The 22,324-nt window shown below is 31.8% G+C and overlaps 4 protein-coding genes across 8 annotated transcripts; 2 read left to right on the forward strand and 2 right to left on the reverse strand.

Annotated features, from left to right (window-relative positions):
• The first annotated feature begins 5,477 nt into the window (after positions 1-5,477).
• On the forward strand, positions 5,478-8,724 carry LOC107930502 (3-methyl-2-oxobutanoate hydroxymethyltransferase 1, mitochondrial). Its single transcript, XM_016862167.2, has 5 exons — positions 5,478-6,110; positions 6,896-7,102; positions 7,208-7,354; positions 8,178-8,231; positions 8,313-8,724. The coding sequence occupies exons 1-5, from the start codon at positions 5,706-5,708 to the stop codon at positions 8,565-8,567; spliced, it is 1,068 nt and encodes a 355-aa protein (XP_016717656.1). The 5' UTR covers positions 5,478-5,705; the 3' UTR covers positions 8,568-8,724.
• A 605-nt stretch (positions 8,725-9,329) lies between these two features.
• On the reverse strand, positions 9,330-13,954 carry LOC107930506 (mechanosensitive ion channel protein 1, mitochondrial). 3 transcript variants are annotated; one of them, XM_016862171.2, is made up of 8 exons: positions 13,828-13,954; positions 13,302-13,395; positions 12,513-13,118; positions 12,099-12,376; positions 11,387-11,487; positions 10,670-10,777; positions 10,331-10,552; positions 9,330-9,738 (listed from the first exon to the last, which is right to left on the reverse strand). In XM_016862171.2, the coding sequence occupies exons 2-8, from the start codon at positions 13,328-13,330 to the stop codon at positions 9,622-9,624; spliced, it is 1,461 nt and encodes a 486-aa protein (XP_016717660.1). In that variant the 5' UTR covers positions 13,331-13,395; positions 13,828-13,954; the 3' UTR covers positions 9,330-9,621. The 3 variants fall into 3 exon arrangements, with proteins under 3 accessions (XP_016717660.1, XP_016717659.1, XP_040931598.1); XM_016862170.2 differs by having other exon boundaries at positions 12,513-13,395; XM_041075664.1 differs by lacking the exons at positions 9,330-9,738; positions 10,331-10,552 and having other exon boundaries at positions 10,667-10,777; positions 12,050-12,376; positions 12,513-13,395.
• Positions 13,955-17,343: 3,389 nt separating this feature from the next.
• LOC107930479 (brassinosteroid-responsive RING protein 1) lies at positions 17,344-17,839 on the forward strand. The gene has a single exon (XM_016862147.2). The coding sequence runs from the start codon at positions 17,450-17,452 to the stop codon at positions 17,837-17,839; it is 390 nt and encodes a 129-aa protein (XP_016717636.1). The 5' UTR covers positions 17,344-17,449.
• A 230-nt stretch (positions 17,840-18,069) lies between these two features.
• LOC107930494 (uncharacterized) lies at positions 18,070-22,274 on the reverse strand. Of its 3 annotated transcripts, none has more exons than XM_016862159.2 (10): positions 21,999-22,274; positions 21,818-21,898; positions 20,653-20,737; positions 20,428-20,519; positions 20,106-20,272; positions 19,698-19,767; positions 19,239-19,318; positions 19,091-19,153; positions 18,853-18,929; positions 18,070-18,355 (listed from the first exon to the last, which is right to left on the reverse strand). In XM_016862159.2, the coding sequence occupies exons 1-10, from the start codon at positions 22,074-22,076 to the stop codon at positions 18,255-18,257; spliced, it is 894 nt and encodes a 297-aa protein (XP_016717648.1). In that variant the 5' UTR covers positions 22,077-22,274; the 3' UTR covers positions 18,070-18,254. The 3 variants fall into 3 exon arrangements, with proteins under 3 accessions (XP_016717648.1, XP_016717647.1, XP_016717649.1); XM_016862158.2 differs by having other exon boundaries at positions 20,428-20,517; positions 20,636-20,737; positions 21,999-22,233; XM_016862160.2 differs by lacking the exon at positions 20,653-20,737 and having other exon boundaries at positions 20,428-20,517; positions 21,999-22,233.
• Positions 22,275-22,324: the final 50 nt, after the last annotated feature.

Here is a 22,324-nt window from a genome sequence, read left to right on the forward strand (position 1 = left end):
AATCAAAACATAAATTTATAAATAATTTAATAACCTTAAATGTAAATTATCATTTGAAAATCGAGGAATAACAATCCTCTTTATCTAATTTTTAAAAACTAAATTACAATTTATAATACTAATAATACACTTTCATTAAATTTGAATAGATGGTATTCGAATGGAAATCAATTAATGAGTATTTTAATTTGTAAATCAAATAAATAGAAGGATCAAATTGTTGAAATTAAAAAATAAAAGAATTAAATTTTAAAAATTCAGAGAGTACAGATACTGAATCCTGAATTAGACCTTTATATTTTCCTTTATCTATTATTTCATTAAGTTGTGAATCTGAGGAATTTCCTTTAGAGGCAGCTAGATGCCATCAATCAAAACTATTATCCATAATCTATATAAATCAAATTAATGAGAAAAAAAAACTATAAATAAATTACCATTTATTGATGATTATATTTTTTATTGATACTATTTATGATTATATTATTAAATTGTTATTAAAATAAGATATTATTTTTATTAATAAATTTTACATATTAAAATTATAAAAATAAATTAATTATCATTATATATTTTAAAATCACAAAAGTCACTCCAAATTTAATAATAATTTAAATTTTAATAATTTATCAATTGAGTGAAGACTCGGTTTAGATGACACCAATTCATTCAAAATTTTTATATATAATAAGTATGAGTATATTATTTTAATATCTTGTATTTTCCTTTTGAAAGTTTACAAGTACAGTAAAACCAAATGGTAAATATAGATATTTGTATAAATAATCACTAAGTACAGAATCAAACTATTACATCGTAAATGGATTACAAATTAAAATAAATAATTAAACTATTACAGTATAAATAAACTATGAACTAGAACAATCTAAACTATAAATTAACTAATTGAATTAAAATTCAAATATAGTAACAACTCATGAGGTGACTCGAAAGCTTACATAATTTTTTTTTCTTTTTTTTTATAAATAAGAGAAGGCATCACTTTGCCTTAAATCAATTTATTCTTACATAGGGATCACTTATTTTATCTTCTAAAAGTAGTCTCCTAACATAGAATGTAAGAACATCAATAGTAACTAAATCAACATCATTAGAAAGACATGATCGAGTTAATCAATCAGCGACCATATTTCCTTCCCTACTCACAAACTGGAAGTTGACAGTTGAAAACTGTCGACACACTTCATTGATTTTCTTAATAAGAGTCATCGAGCGTGTACTTCCCAAGCATTATTTAATCATATTCACTGCCATCATGCCATCATGCAATCAGTTTCTATAATCACCTTAGTGTAGCCTTTACTCCGAGCTATTTTTAAGCCACGTAGAATCGCCTGAATTCACAACCGAGCCCTTCCAACAAATCTTTGAAACCCTTCAATCCAATTCCTCGATGAGTCCCGTAACACACTCTTAGCTGCTGACTAATTGCCATTTCTACGAGCCGCTCCATTCGTATTGACTTTGAGCCATCAATGACTGGGTGGACACCATCTAGTCTGCACAACTTGGGAGCCTCTAGTTCTACTACCCTTGAGATTTGTTTCGCAAACATTAATGGCAAAATACTCGGCGCTTCCTATTTTTCCACAAAATCCAACACAAAACCGCAAAGATCACTCGAGACTCTGCTCCAGTAGATCCAATCCAAAACTCTCCTCTAAGATTGGCACTCACCTACTTGAGCAAATTCAACTCAAATAATCGAGGTACACAATCAGTTGAAATTATCTTCATCCAGGCTTCAGTTGCAAACCGACAATCTCATCATGCATGCAAATCAATTTCATGAAATCCTCCACAGAGTAAACATCTTGCTTCGTCAGTCAGTCTTTTCCTAACCCTTTCATAATTACTAAAAAGTCTTCGGTGCATCACTAACCATAAGAAGTGTTTAATTCTTGGAGATAAGGCATTGTTCCAAATTTCCTTCCACCCAGTGTCGACATGGGGAACATCGAACTGAAAAATGCACTTATAAGCAACCTTAACTAAGAACCTACCATTAACATTCTGTCTCCATAAGCATGTATCATTACCCGGAACATCATTAGGCGAGTGACATGCAACAATGTAATCCAAAATCTCACTGCTAAATCAATGCCTCAACTCTGACCACTTCCAGCATCCATCCGAATACACAAAATCAGCCACTTTAAGGTGTGCCGAAATTATTGCATTAGAAGACAGATATTCATATAGAGGCCTCAAATCAGGGATCCAAACATCCTGCATGAAACTAATTGATTTGCTATTCCCTAAGCTCCAGTACAAGTTCTTCTGAAACCGTTCCCAAATATTGGATATCGAGTGCCATACACATAAGAGCAATTAGATTTTATTTATCGAGAGTGGGCATAACTCCGACATCTTATACTTACTACGCAGTACTTTGACCTATAGCGCGTCTAGCTTGGTCACTATCTAATAGGCTAGTTTCATAAGAAACGAGATATTTTGAGGCACCAGCCTCCTCAAACCAAGGCCCCCATCTTAATAGGTTGACAACAAGTATCCCATTTGACTAATGCCATCTTCTTTCCACTAGTTGAACTCCAAACAAACTATCCAACAATCTGCTCAATTTTCTCATAGATATGTACAGGAAACATTGTTGACTGCATGAAGTAACCTAATATAGCTAACAACACCGATTTCGCCAACATTGTTTGTCCTGCCAATGACAACAACTTAACATCCAAACAATTCAGTTTCCCCTTTCCTTTATCAATAAAAAATTGGCAAATGCTCTTAGTTGTCGTGAGTCTTCATTTGATTGGTCTATCAATTTGTTTTAACAAATAACGTGGTCAATGATGAAATTCGTTAATGAAATGGCTTAATCGATTATTTTAATTAACGACAGAGATTTAATTGAGAACAAATTTAATAGAGGGGTTTAATTGATTTTTTTCTTTTACATTTTCTTAAGAAATTTTTTGACATCTAAATCTTTTTCAATATATTTATTTTTGTCCTTTAAATAAACTAAGAACTAGACATGGCTACTTAGTTTTAGTTCATAAATTTCTAAATTTTTTATAGTTAAAACAATTTTTTAAGTTTGATTGGCAAAGTTTATGTTATCTTATTGTTGTTAATATTTTCTTTTTTGTTTGGTGTTTGCATGTATTCCGATTTAATTATAAATATTCAGATTTGTTGAATATATTATGTGGGCATATGATCTAACTTAAATAAACTTGTTAAGGTGAGTTTGTTTGTGAAACTAGCTCTCTCTTGCCGGTAAATTAAATTTTAAGCACGAAGTTGTAGGGTTGTTTATTGATAAGAGAAGTAATTTTAAATGAGCCCCTAGGTTATGGAGACGGTAAGGAGAGATTGGTTACTAAGCGTAACGTCGACAAGTATAACTAGTTTATTAAAGAACATTTAAAATTATCTTTATATCAATAATCAAGCTTACGAATCAAACGAATATTTTACTTTTAGCTAAAGTTTCATCTCATTAATTTTTTTTATATTTTATTTTATGATATCTTTTTACCTTGATTTAGTTTAATTTTTAACTCCTTATTTTTATTTTACTTTATTAATAAAGAAATAAAATTATCATCTGTATCTGTAGATTCCACTCTATTCACTATTATCTATATGTTCATTTTTGCGACAACCATATAACTGGCAAAGAATTTATTTTAGTTTATCAGAATAAATCAACTTCCATTTTTGGAATCTTTTACTTACTATTTTAGGTTTTTAAAATAATAAGTTAGCAGCGGCATTTATATTGAATTATCCTTAATTGCTATTATATGAAATATCGGTTAAAATTTGACATTAGTCTCTATACATTGATAATATTCGGGATTCAGTCTCTATACTTAAAAAACGTGAAAATTAAGTCCTTTTATTTTTCTAATTTAGTAATCTTAGTCCAATCAATAATATTGTTAGTGTTTTTTTATTATCAAATCTCATATTAACATAGCAATTAAGTTGTCCTCATATGACGTAATACATGATTGATGAAAAATAAATGTCAAGCTAACAAATTTTGACGAAAACTAACAACAACAACAACAATTATTGAACTAAGATTTTTAAATTGAAAAAAACAAGAGGATTGAACTTTTAAATTTTAAAGTACAAGGATTGAATCTCAAATTATGTAGAAGTATAAGGACTAAGTGCATAATTTAACCTGTAATATTTTATATTTTTTAGATCAAATTATCCTTCCTATCAGATATTTACTGTTCGAATTTTTTTTTAATCAAAATTTAAGAGTATTTTATATTTCGGAGGTTTTTTGTGACTGCACCTCCTAATATTATCAACTTTAGAATTCTAACTTGAGTTCTCTCTTATAATACAATATATCATACCATCCTACATGTATTAAATATTTTTTATACCCAACAAATATAATTTGTCGTTGAATGTTTCATTGTTTCTTTTAATTTCATATTAATCAATGTTACTAATTTATTAAAAAAAATTATAAGATTTGATTGTAACACTTTAGATGGTACGAGTTTTGATTTTCAATAATTTTCTTAGCCTAATACAGTATGATAAAAAAAATATTGTGCCATAAAAAAAATTAATCATATCCAACTGACAAATAAATATGATTATCTTTGATATTAAAATTACTTTTGGATTGAAGGTGGCTGTAGGTGACGATGATGATAGGGAGAATTCAATTTCGACATATCACGATAAATATTAAATTAATTTTTGAGTGAATTGCTCATAATCGAAAAAAAATTCAATTGAACTAGTTTATAATTTTTTTAATAATTTTAATAAATTTTTAATTTTTATTCAAATATTATTGGATAATGATCTAATATATTAAATAGTTGAACCAAAAATCCAACTAATTAAATTCATTCAACTATTAGTTGAATTTTTGAAACATTGGTCCCAGCCATTGCCTTTGGTGCCAGCAATGCCATTTTTAGATCATAATTTTATGTTAAGTTTAATATTTAATTTTTTATTTTATTATTATACCAATGATTTGAGAAGTTGAATAAACATTGGTATATCAACAATGCCATTTTTGTATCATAATTTTATATTTAAGTTTAACTCTTTTTTTCATTACCAAGTTAATACATATTTTATATAACTGTAATCTTATAATATTGGTAAAAAATTTCTCCGACTCTTTTAATTTTAAATTTGAATAATTAAAAATAATTTTTTCGATCAATTGTACATTATTTTAATCAGTATAATCATAAATTTAATTCTTGAAATTTACATATTTTATTAATTTAATTTTAATTTAATAAATTTGTCTCATAACATCTATATAAATGTATAAATGTTGAAGTTAAATTTATTATATTTTTTTAAAAATAAAACCAAAATAATAAAATAAAACATTAAAGGCTAGATTTGTTATTATATTATTCAAATTATGTACAATTAATTATGATTTAAATTAGTATAGATTAAGAGATTCTAATTTACTCAATTTCAAAATGAATGTAGATGTCTTTTTACCTATAATATTTAATATTATTCGTCTAAAATGGCGGTGGGAAGTTGGTGCAGGTGGCGCCGCCACCGTCCGCAGCCTTATACACTAATTTCGTCACTTTACACTTCCCAATGGCATCAATAGCTACCATATATAACAAATCAATTAATTCTCACTTCCCAAAACACATTTTAATCACTTGTTTCTGTGACAATCTCCGACAAAAATGGCGTTTTTACACAAGTTATCCAAGGCTTCTTCACTCGCCAGCGCCTCCCTAATTCGCCATCTGAGCAACGTCCCGGAGAACACCGTCTACGGTGGCCCAAAACCTCAAACGCCCAATCAGAGAGTGACGCTTAACCAGCTAAGGCAAAAATACAATAAAGGTGAGCCAATCACCATGGTAACAGCCTACGACTACCCGTCGGCGGTCCACCTCGACACCGCCGGCATCGATATCTGCCTCGTCGGTGACTCTGCTTCCATGGTCGTTCACGGCCACGACACCACTCTTCCTATCACGCTCGATGAAATGCTCGTCCATTGCCGGGCCGTTGCTCGCGGCGCTAAGCGCCCTTTGCTCGTTGGTGACTTGCCGTTTGGGACCTATGAGACTAGTACCAGTCAGGTAGGTACCTCCAGGAACAAAAAAATATATATATTACTTGGTAGTGATGAAGAAGCATTATTTGAATGAATTCTCATTACATTTCAAGGTCAAAATTATTGTATTATGTTTGTTGTGGGAAGGCGGAACTCAACGGCTTGGTATGGTTTCCAAGTGGAAGTGGTATTTTGTCTCGACTTTTTTAAGAGTCTGAGTGCCTTAGGAGGCGCTTCCCCCACCACCTCTTTAAGCACTCTCTCGAGGCACTCAGGCCCGAACATGACACTCCACATTCGACTCGATAACTAAATCCGATTTTGAGATGTCAAGTTTCGTTGCCGGAGCAACTCAGATTACTGTCAAACTTATTATATAAGTTAAACCAGCGTGCATGACATAATTATATAATTTAATGTTGTACAAGTAAAATTACATGTATATGAGATCAAATGGGCCTACTAATATTGACGCATGGTCATGTGAGACCAAATACGGAGTCAGGATGTGAATCCTAACTCAAATTAACAAAATAGAAGAATGTCTCAAAACAGTGAAACCATTTCTCGAGACATGCCTCTCCTGTTCTGTCCTCTAGCTTTTACGTATGTTGTTTCTAGACAATACCCTCTGTATCTCGAGACGCACTCAGGCTCTCTGCGGAGTCCAGTTCGATACGGGAAAATAATGATCCATTGAGGGTTCCTCAGCGATATCTCTGGAAAGATGGAGCTTTGTAGGAACATGTGTAGGATATAGTTTGGTGATGTTTAATGTTATTGGCTCATTGCAGTTTTGATCATGAGCAGGCAGTTGATACAGCTGTTAGGATCTTAAAAGAAGGAGGGATGGATGCTATCAAATTGGAAGGAGGGTCCCCTTCGAGAATCACCGCCGCAAAAGCCATCGTTGAGGCTGGAATCGCGGTTATCGGACATGTCGGACTTACTCCACAGGCAATTAGTGTACTTGGAGGATTCAGGCCTCAAGGCAAAAATGTTGCTAGTGCAGTCAAGGTCACTTTCATTTGCCTTCTCTTTCCCCTCTCTTAGGATTTACCTTTGATTATATGCATATGCATGTTTCTGAAATATGTTAAATTTCGGGTTCGGTTTATGCAGGTTGTAGAGACCGCCATGGCTTTGCAAGAAGCTGGATGTTTTTCGGTCGTTTTGGAATGTGTTCCGGCACCTGTGGCTGCTGCAGCCACATCTGCTCTCCAAATTCCCACAATTGGCATTGGAGCTGGTCCTTTTTGCAGTGGACAGGTTTATTTCATACTACTAAACGTAACTCTGTTTGTAGATACATGATTGTAATGATCTGCAGTTCGTAGTAAAAATATTGTGTCTCTACTTTCAGAACTGCCTATCGAATTGTAGTTCAATTGAGCTTTAGAACATTTAGTCGGTTGCCCCATTCCCTATCTGAAAAGCAGAACTAAGGAGCATTTTTTATTATGGAAACATCCAAAGAGTTTAGAGTTACTAGTTTTATCGGATAAATATCGTCTGATTTTGTCCATAGTCTCTTCTTTACATTTACGAAAGTATTTGGCTGATGCTGTTCTAGAGAAAAGCTTAGTTTGATGCTATAACTATGGACCTCAAGTTTTTTTTTTTCTTTTTTTCATATACGAACCAATAGCTAATTAGACCATGAAAATGGAGTTTTTACTCAAAAAGGGAGTGTTATGGTTCCACTGTCCTGCAGAAAAAGCTTAGGTTTGATGCATAAGTTCAGCAACATTGCTTTCTCCACTCTACTTTCGAGCTTCTTTATAAGCTATGTTGCTTGGATTATTCATTTTTCTTAAAGCATATGTGTCTAGCACATACATGTATCAAGTAATACGGTTTACGAGTTCTTATTGAAATGATTGTGTTACTCTTAATCCTTTATTTCATGTTGCAATCGTCTTGCTTTGTGTTTGTGCTGCATGGTTGTTATACGATATTTGTTTCGAAGAGACTAAAAAGGCTATATTTCGGTATCGTGTTGTCATATGATTATATTCCTGACCTTTTTAATCTTCTTTTATTTGCTTCACGTACAACTACTTGCAGTTAGTCATGATTTTTGTTGATACAGGTTCTAATTTACCATGATCTACTTGGAATGCTGCAACACCCGCATCACGCAAAGGTTAACCAAACTATTGCTGTTTTTATCTTGCAGATTCTTTCCTTAGTATAAATAGAATGTACTCAAAAACGGATTCTGCAGGTTACTCCAAAGTTTTGCAAGCAGTTTGCTCGTGTCGGAGACATTATAAACAAAGCTCTCTTAGAGTACAAAGAAGAAGTAACAAATGGTTCGTTCCCTGGTCCTTCACACACCCCATACAGAATGAATCCCAAAGACGTGAATGGATTCTCGAAGGAGTTGCAGAGATTGGGTTTAGATGATGCAGCATCGGCGGCAAACGAAGCGGCAATTGAGCCTGAGAAGATGAACATGGTAAACACCGGAAGTAACTAAATTAAAGCCAGATTTCTTCACCTTTTTTTTTTTTTTTCTACTTCAATCAAATTCATTTAAGAAGCAAATAATGCCATTCTTTTTCGGCATTGCAAATTTTTGGTTAAAGCAATTGGTACCACTTAACAGTTAATTATTAAAAGCTGAATTTATAATTTAATCCTTGCCCATTCTTTTTCTTGGTTGAGAAATGGCCTTTGCATGTTGGGAAACCATAATCGGATTGCAGTGTTCTTATCTGAATTTTAATGGAAAACCTGAATGTAGCATCCATGGAAACGTGCTTGATGTTTGGTTCATAGATTTTGAGACTATTTTTATTTTTTTGTGTTTATTATTATTTAAAATTATGGTTTTGATGAGAATTCCTAACACATCCACATTTTATTTTATTTTAGTTTTGTCATGAAACAAGACCGATATACTATCAGTTTATTTTTATTACTATTTTAAATTTATTGATATTTTTAAATAATTTTCAGATCCATTTATAACATATTCTTAAGTTTATAAATATAAATATTGCAGATATACATGTAAAATTATAAATCTTTAATATCTAAAGTCTTTTAGACATTAATAAATAGTATAAATTATTAATTAAGTTAAACAACTTATCATATTTTTAAATATAATTATGAAAACTAAAAATAATCAAGAAAAAAATAACAATTGATTTTTAAAAAAATTAAAATATAGTATCAACTGGTACGATTAGAAATTTCATGAAACAAAAATAGTAATAAAAGATGAATACTGATATTAAAAATAAAACTATGTATTTAAGTATATATATATATAGAAATAAAAGGAGAAAAAAATTGTTGATATTGGCAAGAATACAGTCCTATACTTCATTGGTCAGCTGAGCCAAAAAAAAAAAAAACAAACATTTCACCAAGTCAAAAGCCATTTCTTCACAAGCTCACTGTAAACAAAAATCACTTTAAACTGAACATGTCTGTAAATCAGTGCAATGGACATTTCCAGAAGCCTGGGATACGATCTCGTAGCTCGGACTCTACACAAACAATATCATTCTTCATTTGCTGCATCACTGAGTGGTCGTACCTTGGAATGAGCCACTGCCCAATTTAGCACCATGCTTCCGAATAATCTGGACCGACTGCAGAAGAATATCTTGTTGTGCAGAGTATATTTCATCTTTGCTCTATAGTTACATACCAAACAACAACAATGGAGGATATCAGTGAAATGAGAAAAAGACAAAACACAAGTGAGGCCTGAAGTGATGAATTTTAGAAAAAAAGATGCTGCCGAGCTCGCCTGGCATTCACAACAAATATTGAGGAGGAAAACAAGTCAAGGTTGAGAGCTATGCGTGTTTGTTAGTGCAGATAGTTACGTTTTCACATCTGTTTTATCTGGTGGGATTATGGATGACAATGGAGCGAGGTAGGGGCAAAGGTTACCTTATCTTCGCATAAATGTTTAAATTATATTTAAGGGGTAAAATAGTAATTTTAGAAGGCAGATGGGCGGATCTGATCAAGCATTTACCAGAATTGCCTTGCTCCACTGCCCACCTCCTCTTGTTAAAAAAAGAACAAGAAACCCTCCCATTTGGATTGGACTTGTGTGAAATCCATGGACCAAATCTGGGTTTTTGCCATCTCTAAGTGGGATTCAGTATTAATATGGAACTTGTAAAAGGTTAAGGAAACTGGTAAAGCAATGGTAGATTGCTAGATCAAGATCATACAAAATATATCAGAAAAAAGGAACTGATAATGAGAGATTACCATGCGTCTGAGATTGCATCCAATGGTCAGTTCTGCATAATAACTGTCGATATGAGACAGGAAACAATAAGGAGCCTCCTTTCCCAAGAAAATATTCGAGTTTGATCGCAGCATATTCTTAATGTCATCTGATATCTGGGGAACCTTGTCAAGTCCTTCGATTTCCAAGGGAATTTTGGTCACCACTGCACGCCATTGGGCACGTGATTTGTTCACAATAACCTAAAAGTTTTACATGGGGAATAACCAAGACTGATGGTTTTGGATGACTCGAATGTAATGTGTTGACAAGCAAATAAGCATACTCTCAGTAAAGTCGATGACTTGTGAAAAACAAACCTGACTGGAAAAGAGTGAGTTAGGAACCAGAACTGGAAATTTCTCAGAGTTTAGTAATGTCGTGTTCGTAAGTCCCATTTCCACTACCTGACCTTCTATAGATCCTGCCTGCAATTAAAATATATATATGTATAACTTCACACAGAAAAGGAAAAAAAAACAAACAAAAAAGATCAATTCCAAACTAGTCAATATCACAAGATAATCATGAATCATCTGGTACCACCAAAATACAAGGCAATTAGATTTTACGGGCACAGTTCCTAGTAAGATGGAATACAAACCAAACATCTTCGGAACAGTCAGGATTACTGAATACCTATATATCCTTGTGTTTAAGCATAGATCAGAGAAATAACTGAAGGGTTTATTAGTTGTACAATAAGGAGCAACAGAGTGCCTTGGATATACATAACCAATAAGTGCTAACTTGAAAGTAAAGAGTGATTGATTCACAAAAAACCAGGCAATGAAGTATAATAAATTAATAAGTAGATCAATTACGCCGTGCACAATTCTCCAAGAAGCCCAATTCTTGATACCAAGCATGAAATACACACTTCAGCCGATACAATGTTCAGAAAATAAAGAAAGCCATTCCATTTCTCCTTCTGGACTTCTAACTATGAAAAAGCTGATTGGATCCATTAGCATTGGTGAAAGAAAGAAAACTCTTGTCTTCCACTAAAAGAAAATATCAGCTCACTTAGGTGTTACCTTTATTGTATCACCCAATGAAAAAGGTTTTGAGAACTGCATAGACAATCCACTGAGCACATTTCCAAGGATGTCCTTGGCAGCAAAAGCAGTAGCCACCCCTATGAGGAGGATTGAATCAGTTATACGATTATTTTACAGTCAATAACAAGTTATATGTACCATTAACTACAAATATGAAGTTTCAAGAAATGGCAATCAGGCATCATCTCATTTTGGCAACAAAACACAAAAACATCATTTGCAAACCATTGCATATTCTTCAAAATCATTCCAAGAATAAAGATTGATATTTAAAAATACTACAAGAAAAGTCCTAGTGGAGATATGATAGATAAGAGCAATTATGATTTATACAAAAAATTTTGGCAAATCAAATGAAAAACTATGATTATATAAACTTAGCATACTACAAGCCTGCTATAGCTCACAAGCAGCAGGATCAGAAATGGTAAGGAATATGTTATAGAAAGTTAATCAAATCCAAATTGTACTTTACATATCATCAGCAATATAGCTGAAGTCTAGCCTCTGCTTTAAGTTCAGAACAAGCAAAATATTCAAAATCGTGCAGACAAACACACACAGAGAGACAAAAATGTAAGAGGGAACATAGCAAAGTTGAAAGTATATGAAAACAGAAATGCCACTTTAAATTCAAACCTAGAAAGCCAAGCTAAGAGAACATTATGCGTTAGCAGAAAATATACACCTCCTATGCCACCGACTGTAAGAATAGATTGAACGGCTACTCCACATGCCTCTGCTAAAGCCATTAACCCAACAACAAATAGGCCAATGGATGAAACTCTGTCCAGAGTTAACAACTTTTCCCGATCAGTCCCTGCTAAATTATGAGTAGCAAGTGCCCTAGCAAGTAGATTTGTTTTCCAACGATAGAAAAACCAGACACATGAAAGGATAGCTGCACCCCTCCATGCCTGTGTAACATATTGTGATGCGATAGTACTTGGAGCCACCATCATGCCACTACAAGTCAAAGGCACCATATTTTATTATACATTTGACAAAAAAAAACAAAAAACAAAAAACAAAACAAAACATGCAGGAAAAAACGAATAAATGGATGATAAAGAGTTGAATATTAAAATTTAGGACCACTAACATTTGAGAGAATGCCATGAAGGTAATCAGATATCTCATTGGGTCTTCTAGAGCTCCCCAAAAGCTTTTCTCATATGGAACTTGATTCCCAAGCAAGCTTCCAGAAGGCAGGACTGAAGTTTGAATTGCATAATTGTGAAATCTTCTTAAAAGCCTAGGCAAGACCACCCAAGCCAATATAGTGCCAGTCAAAGTAAAGCCAACTGGAGCAACCACATCTTTAAGATACGGATAGGTATCAAGCAACTGTTCAACATGTGGCTTCAGTTTGTTAGAGACTTCTTTAGCCTTTTCCCCAGTATAACCTAGTACATCCTCAGCACTGTGCCAAGCATCTTTGACTTTATCAATCCAATCATTGCCAATAACACCACCGTTACTTACATCTACTCCCGCTCCACCAGAGGCAGCTGAAACTTCAGATTCCACAGGTTTATCTGCCTTGCTACTGAAAGACAGCAAACCCGGTTGATGTCTCAACACTGGGCTTAACGAAACAAAAGGAAAAATACTCCGGAAACGCAATGTTGATGAGGTTGAGGGTAACACAGACACGGGATTGGTTTTGCGGAAACAGGTATCAGCCAAAGGATCAGATGCTGCAACCCTAATAGGAGTATTCATAAACATTGAAGCAGACTGAGTTTCTCTTTTGTCATAAAAACTATTCAAATGAGCATAAGATGCTCTAACATAGCTGTGATCAGCGATTCTTGTAAGCGACGTGTACGATCTGTATAACGGCAGTGATGACAGTTTTAAAGATGAATATAAGGAATTTGAAAGTGACCTCAGTCTTGAAACCGTAATTCCAGCCATTATAGCAGATAAACAAATGAGTGGTACTATGGTACTCACATAGCCCAAAAAGTGAATTTAGCCAACTGAAACCAGAAACAACTCTGGATTATTAAATTGGATATTTGCAACAAACCATTAACACTTATTGTTGCCTTAGTAAAAGCTAAATCTAAACAAGTCAATGACATTTCCATAAAATGGTATGTTAAAATAATGTAAATACAAAATATTAACAAGCCCTAAATCTCAGTTTGGATGCTGAGAAAGTGAAAGCAAAACCCACACACACACACCCACGCAGAAGAAGAACAAAGGTAACAATCCAACAGTTTCCGTCCCAAATTGGTTTTAGTTCATAAGTAATTCAAACTCAGATGCACAGACAGTCTTGAATGTCAAACATTTCCTCAAAAGTTTCCGATCAATTATTTTTCATTTTCTTTCGTTTCCCCAGCAGCCAAACAAAATGTAAAATCGATTTAAAAATTGTTAAGGATTTAAGTTAGTTTACTGACCTTTGACGCGAATCGAGCTGAGGAAATGTGATTTTGTTTCCCTTGGGAAAGGAGAACAAGGGAGCCTTGCGAGAGGAGCCGTACTGAAAAGTAATAATATAATACGAAATGCGTAGAGTATCCTTCCAATACAAATTGTTTTATGTTCGTTGATATATGATGGATAATTTTAGGGGCGATCCAGCGGTTGAAATCACAGTATTCAGTGGGCCATAACCGTTGCTTGTTATTCATTTTAATATTAGATACAAACCAAAATAATACTAATACCATACGGATATACAAATATTTAAAAAATAAAAATAAAAACTAGATTATTATAGTACTATGTAATAAATATATGGTTAAAATATGCTGTCAGTCCCTGTACTCTTCCAAAACTTGGAATTTAGTCTCATATTTTTAATTTTAGTAATTTAGTTCCTCTACCTTTCAGATTTTAAAATTAACTTCCAATTGTTAATACCGTTAAAATTTTTCTTTTAAATTTGTTGGTATGGTATTTTGAAATAAAAAAAATGCTCAATCAATAGTCACGTAACAAAAAAAAAACGTTGTAATGAACTTGAATTTAACAAAATAATTTTGATAATATTAACAATTGAACCTGAATTTTTAAATCTAAAAAGTAGAGGGACTGAATTTCTAAAAATAAAAATACAAAAATTAAATTTTAAATTAAGAAGAGTACATAGAATTACAATATATTTTAACTTTATTTATAAAAAAGTAATAGAAAATCCAAATCAAACTTAAGGTGACATTATAAATTAACGATGTTAAGTACTATAGTGTTTTATATATTTTCGTAATTAAATTTAAATTTAAAAATATTTTTATTATTTAAATTGAATTTGGATCGATCAAACTTGAAACATAAAAGATCTTGTCCAAACCCAACCCATGTAGGGTCGAGTTGCTCAACCCATAAAAAAAGTCTAGCCATTATTCAGCTATGTTGGTGTCTACTTAACTTATGATACCAATTAAAATTTTAATATATAGTATAAATATATAACATTGATATAACATAATTTGTGGATATATAAAAATTTATACAAATATATAAATTAGTTAGATTATGGCATGCCAAATGTGAGCAAAAAAGCAGAAATATATAATAAATATATTTAAAAAAATTAATATAAAAACAAATAATGCTTTGGTTAATATAAAAATATATTTTTTATATTTTTATATAAAAACTAATATCACCCTCAAAATAATATTATTTACAGTATTTTAGTAATTACTCAGTTATTGGTACTTGATTAACACGTGACATCAATAACTAAGTAATGACTAAATTACCGTAAATTATATTATTTCAAAATATACCACAAGTTTTTTACTTTTCACAAATTTAAAATTTAACTCATGAACTTTTATTTTTAGGAATTTAATCTATTTATCTTTCAATTTTCAAAATTCAAGAACATTGTTAAATTTAATTTCTTAAATTTTTTGGCGTGATATTAAAAAAAAAACTCACTTGATGGCTATATAACTAAAAGATAACTTGTAATGAATTTAAATTTAATAAAATAATTTTTAAAAATATCGGACCAAAATTTTAAAAATTTAAAAATAAAAGAACTGAACTCCTAAAAATAAAAAATATAAAGACTAAATTTTAAATTTATAAAAATACAACTATATGGCATATTTTAAACAAAATAAATATATCACGATTGAAAGGTGTTGGACTGTTCATGGTCCAGCAATGGGCTAATTATTTTAAACGTGACTTACCTAATTCCATATCTTGATTCATTCACTTTTTTCAGAAAATAAATAAATAAAACATGTTTTTTAAGTGTTTACATTCTTTTTCCATTTAAAATTTATTTATATTTTTATTTTTAGAAATTTATTCCACTTGTTGTTTCGCAGAATATCAATATTGTTAAATTTTTTTGTTAAATTTATGATAAACTTTTTAAAAAATGCGTACTTAATAATTGTGTAATAATTTTTTTAATATATTAATAAATTAATAAAAATTAACCGTATTAATAATTTAGCTTGCATTTTTAAATCCGAAAAATAGTGAAATTAAATTCATTTAAAATGAAAATAAATATACTAAATTCAAATGTACAAATAATACAAAAACTTATAACATATTTTAACTCTGAAATATACTCCTATATATAAGAGTTAATTACACCAAACATCCTCAAAATTAAGACCCTTATTTTAAAATGATCCCTAAATTTTAAATTATTTTAAATACATCTGTAAACTATCGATGCCAATCAAGTCCTTTTGTTATTAAAATATTAATTTAATCGTAAAATTACATGACAAATCTTGTTAGACATAATTTAAAATAAAAATTTTAAATAAATGTTTAAAAAATCCTAATTTTAAGATTTTTGAAACTTTTATAAAAGATTTACTGTTCACTCTTTTTTTTCTCCAATTTTACTTTATTTTTAGTTTTTTTTTCTTTTAGAAGTTATGTGACAATATTTTATTTCTTTAAAAATTTTATTTTTAAATTTAGTTACATAAAATTTGATGTGCCATTTAATAATTAAATTAATAGTTTTGAATAAAGAAAAGACTTTATTGTTATAACAACGGTAATTTAGAAATAAAATTAAAACATTTTAAAATTTAAAAATTAATTTAAAATAAAAATCATAATTTAGGGATGTATATTACTAAATAGTAGTTTAGTGGGATTAATTCAAAATCCATTGAACGAGACAAATAATCCCAACTTTGGGATAAATCTATTTTAAAATAAATAATAAAGAAATTATATGATGATTCGTGGCTTATTGCTAATTAGCAGTCTCACACTTCCACTTCGTTACTCCTTTTCATTTACACCACGTGACAGCTGAGGCATTTTTTTATAAGATATATTTTTTTAAAATATTAGATTACCACCGTTAACGGAATTTATCAAACAAATATATTTATAAAAAAATAATTTAAAGAGAGAAAAGAAATTTTAGTTGAAAATATAAAAACATTGAAAGTTACTATGTTTTAAGTTTGAATATTATTAATTATATATTTTTAAGTCCGTTTCAATTAACGCCACTTGTATTCGTTTGTATTGTCCTATACCGGTAGATGCAAAATTGATATTTTTAGCTAATTTATAATTTTTTTTTATTTTAACTATTTTAAATTTTCTACATTTACATTTAAAATCAAGATTTATTAAATTAAATTATATAATTTAAGCTCGACTTGATTACACCTCACGTTCACTGATATAGTATTGATTATCTTAATTTTATTTTTAAAAATTTAATATCTTTTTAACTTTTTAAATCAAGATTAAATTCTAAATTAAAAGATTATAATTAAATATCTAAAATCCAAAAAGTAGGAGGTAAAATTAGACCTAAATTAAAATATTAGTATTTTTATAAAAAATATATTTTAAGGATTTTTTTAATATTTTAGTTTTAAGAAGTTCCCGAAACGCAGCCGTCCCTTCTCATAAGCCACAAAATTCTATCCATAAATATAACGCAGTCCCTTCATTCACATTTACCATGCACTACTCTATCAAACCCACGCCATAACTGAAACAACCTTGAACCTTCCTTTTCTCCATATACATAACCCAAAACCTTTTCCCTGTAAAATTTTCTTCATGGGGTTTCCTGCTAGTTACGCCGAAGTTACCTTACCCAAACCCTTGCTTTTCGCACTTTCATTACTTTGTTTCATCGGAAATCTAATTTCCGCCCTTTTAAACCGCCTCGGACTCTCCGATTTCATCGAATCGGACATGGTTTGGCCCGAAAACCGGACCCGAACATCCGAGACTACCACCGTACCCGCTCTTCTCTTTCCGGTTATAAAGTTCGAGGAGCTCGTCGTCGACCCACCGGAGAACTGTGCCGTTTGCTTGAACGAGTTCGAAAGAGGGGAAGAGATCAGGTGCTTGAAAAACTGTAGACACGTTTTCCACAGGGCATGTTTGGACCGTTGGATGGATCATGATCAGAAAACGTGTCCACTTTGTAGGACACTTTTTTAAAACAATTTAAATTTAATATAGGGTAAACTATACTATTAATATTTCTATTTTAGTTATTAAACTATAAAAAATTTCAATTTCATCACTAATATTTTAGATTAGATTAATTTTGTTTTAATTAAAAATAATGTGATTTATTTAACAGTGTATAATAACACATTTAATTTTCCACCAAATTATTGGTGAATTTACCCTTTAATATATATATATGTACATATATGAATTAATAGTGAGAAAAAAATATCTGAGAATTTTCATAAATAGGTGTCTGAAAATGGTTCTTAATTGAGTAGTGTCATCATCCATTAGGCACCAACATATGAGTTGGATATATACTGCATATAATGGTGAAAGGCAATGGCAATGGCAATGGCAATGGCAATGGCAATGGCAATGGGAATGGGAATGGGAAAGGTTATTTGAGCTTCTTACTAAAGTCTGAGAGCTGGAGTAGCTGAATTCTGGAAATGTTAGCTGCTTCTTCCCTCTCTTTTTGAGTGTTATATCCCCAGTCACCTGTTCACATAAATACATTTCTTTCTTAGCAATCCATCCAATAATAGAGATCAGCTTCATTTATTCAATAATCTATTTATTATCTTAGATAATAAATTTTTTTAATGAAAATTAAGTGAAAAACTCTATAATAACTATGTATTTAAATGAATGTATTCAATTATGGTTTTAAAATAAATAAAAAATATTATAAAATAAAAAAGCAAAAAATCAGTTCAACTAGTTCAACGAAGTTTTTTATTCAGGTGAACCAGTTTCAAGCAATTCGCAGACCATCCAATCTAGTCTTTTTCTCCGGTCTAATTTCTGGTCTAACCAATCAATCCGATTCAATGGTTTATAGATGTCTACTTGAATAATAAATTTAATACCAGATTTCGCAATATCCTAATTCGTAAAAAAAAAAATTTAATATTGCGAGTTATCTGATCTTTTTATCATCCATTGACAGCAGGCCAAATTTCATCAAACTAAAAGCTCAAAAACTTGAATGATACCTAAATACAAGTTCCATCCATCTAATTCTGGTTCTTTGATGACATTCTTCAAGGTTGCAAGCCGATCTTCCACAAAGCTAGTAAAATGAGAGTTGAATTAGTTTCAGTAAGATTAAAAAACCAAACAGGCTGAGAAAAAAAGCACAGGTAAAATATGGCAATTGAGTATTAGGTAATGGAGATACTGATATCATTATAATCAGAAAATAGTGATGCAAATGATATGTAACGAACGTACTGTAGTTTCATCCCTTGGTGTTCTGGTCTCAGTTGTAGTTGTTTCAGTACTTTCACCTTGGGCCTGATAAAAATATTCAAAAGACCCTTACTATTTTAAGCAAATAAGGAGCAAAATTCCCCAAATGCTTATCAGATAAAATACTAACCCAGTTCCCAAGCCATATATCCTTTCCGGAGGGATAGTAACTCCAGCAAGTTCTCGTAATAAAGCATCTGCGAACCGGCTCTGGAATAAGGCAGAAAGAAAAAGAACAGTCAAAGATGAACAACTAACACATTCATTACAAGAGTAAAACAACTAAAACATTCATTAGCAGGTGAAGGAAAAATTGACTTGTAGACCAAGTAATAAAAGGAGAACCAGGAAAAGACTATGACTGATCTCAACTTTGATACTTTCCTACATTCAAGTTCCTTTTACCCCCTTTTTCTTTTCTTTTGCCTTGGTTTTCATTTCAAATTCCGGAGACTGGATCAAACTACCGATATATCCACAATGTTTGCCTCTTCGAACTGATAGCAAACTTTTCATCTTGTTCTTGCGCATGTGTGCGTTGTGTGAGAGAGGAGTAAGGGACAATCAGAGTGAAAGAAACTCACAGCACCTGTTTTGTAGTCACTATATATATGGTCGAGCTAGAGAATTTAAGGGCATCTGGAACACCTGGATAAAACCTGCAGCATAAGCATCTTCAGTTCATTGCTTGATGCATAATGTGCCATTACAAAACTCAAGTCTTAAAGCATGTGACATAGCTGGTTTAACATCTGTTGTTACTAGTTAGCTTCTCTTTTGCTTTACATTTGAGTCATATACTTATTGATTCGTCTATTAACAAATTTGATAAACATATTGTACTCTAATTCCTATTCCTCCGTTGATATTGTTTTCCAATGAAAACATCTATATCACATATTCACATCAAATACTTTAGGTTCATTGATCAAGCCTATAATAGAAACATTGCATCTCAGGTCTAACTCCAACTTAACAAGCTTTAAATAAAATATACCTATTTGCACCAATCCAAGTTGCTAGGTCATTATCCATCCATTCATCCCTAACCTTTCCGAAAAGATCAATTAAAGCATCCCTGTTTTCATCCCATTCTTCCATGATTACTGGCTTTATTTTTGACCAGTTCTCTAAAATATCTTCAACAGTTAGTCCTTCTGCAACCTTACAAATTGAACCACTGGCTTTAGGTCCAGACTAATATTATAGAAAGAAATCTAACTAAGAATAAAGTAAAAATGAATCATAGTGGATCTTAGATACTCCATATCAAAAATATAGCTTCAAGGCAGAGTCATGGGCATTATTTATACACCCACCGAAGATTTCCGAATCGAAGGTAATCTACTCTCCACCAACAACCTCACAAGTAGCAGATTCTCATACCCCGTTTCGACCACAGGTCGCACCTGTGACATTATAAGACATTAGTTTCAACATAGCAGTCTTTCATAAATTCCAATTTTTAGCTTGGACATTAACTATCGCCCAAAAAATGAATAGCAATTCTTTTTAAGTTTCAAATACAATATTGTGTAGCTTATCTCTTATCAGTTTCAGAGGTTCTTCAAGAAGTTGTGGAGACTGCAAGGTGAAGTGCCAAAAGACAGCTTCTCTTAAGCTTGATACCTGTGATTTTTTTCCCTTTCTTCTGAGATGTGTACTACTGTTAAACTATGCAGCATAGCATGTGAAATATAGGCTACCAAATTTCTGTTTGGAGTTACATGTACAATGCTTCATGTAAGGTAGATACAAACTCATTATGCTGAAATAAACCTCCCATAAAATTCCGAAGACACGGAAACGAGTTGATAAGATAGTGACTAGCATCTTCTAATTCAATAAGCAATAAACAACAAAAAATCAACCATGCATTGATAGCAACCTATGTTACTTGGACCCAAGGGAGAGTTTAGAATAAGGTATATGCTCAACCTTTTCTAAATTTTTTGGAGGATCATACATTTAGGGGTGTAATAGAGTTGAGCCAAGTTCAAGCTATAAGAAGCTCAAGCTCCACTTGAAATTCAAGATTTGAAACACAGTTCGAACTTGATCGAGTTGTAATTTTAAAGCCCGAACTCATTTGAGATAAAAATTAAACTGCTTGTGCTTGCTCGATCAGCCTTAATTAAGCTCGTTTATTAGTAAAAAATAGGTTCAATTCTAATGCTCAACTTCAAACTCGATTATTTATGCTCAAACTCAAGCTTGAGTTCATATTGAGATTTTCGCTACTAATTAAAAATATAAAATTTGATTAAGCTCACAAGCTACTCGAATCAAATATTTAAAATACTTGAATTCGGCTCACTCAATAGTTGAAGCTTAACTTGACAATGACAGCGCGAATTTGCATTTTCTCCAGCCAAATGCAAATACTTAAAGAGTAAAGGAAAATCCAGGTAACTCAGAAAGCAATCATCCAAAGGAGGTGAAGATTAAGATCGGGTGTAACAGTAGGCAAAACCTGTCATCCCTATGAAATTTCCACGCAGCCTCAACATGAAACAAAATGGTGGAAAACCTTAAAAATTAGAAAAAACAACAAAGGCCAAGTTTCAATTCAGTTTTGAATGTTGAAGAACGTTGCATTTTGATTTTGCATCTAATTTCGACTTCCAAATTCCAAGTTCTTCCAGAATCAAGAACAATCAAACTACTCAACTAATTAAGAAAACCAAACAAAAGAATTCAAGAGCTTACTCTATGCATCTGATCAACAATCCAGTCTTCCAAGACCGAGTCCACACCGTCAAACAAATCCGGCCATCTCACTTTAGCAGCCTGAAAATATGCAATAAAAGGGGAAATTTTCAATAAAAGAAAAAGGTGAGGAATTATTAGATAGTAAAAGCAATGGAGAAGAGAGAAGAAATGAACTGGCCTTAACAGCAGAGATGGAACTTTCTCCACAACTATCGCAGAGAACTCCATCGAAATCCAAAGCGTATAAATCTCCCATTTTCCTTTTTTTATTTTCTCGCGCTTTCTCGGCTGGATTTTGGAGATAATCTGCTCGCGAATTCGTTTTTGACGCCCGCCATTCATCTCCTGTTTATAACGACAAAAATTGCGGCGTTGCTTCCCAACCAATTGTCATGTGTCACGTGTCCACGTGTCCCGTTGCTTCCCATCTGACAAAGCTTAACCTAAGCTTACCCAAAAGAAAACCATACCCAAATCAAAAGCTTTGTTTTTTCAACCCCTTTT

Source organism: Gossypium hirsutum, chromosome A08, assembly GCF_007990345.1.
Source record: "Gossypium hirsutum isolate 1008001.06 chromosome A08, Gossypium_hirsutum_v2.1, whole genome shotgun sequence".
In the NCBI taxonomy this organism is placed as follows: Eukaryota; Viridiplantae; Streptophyta; class Magnoliopsida; order Malvales; family Malvaceae; genus Gossypium; species Gossypium hirsutum.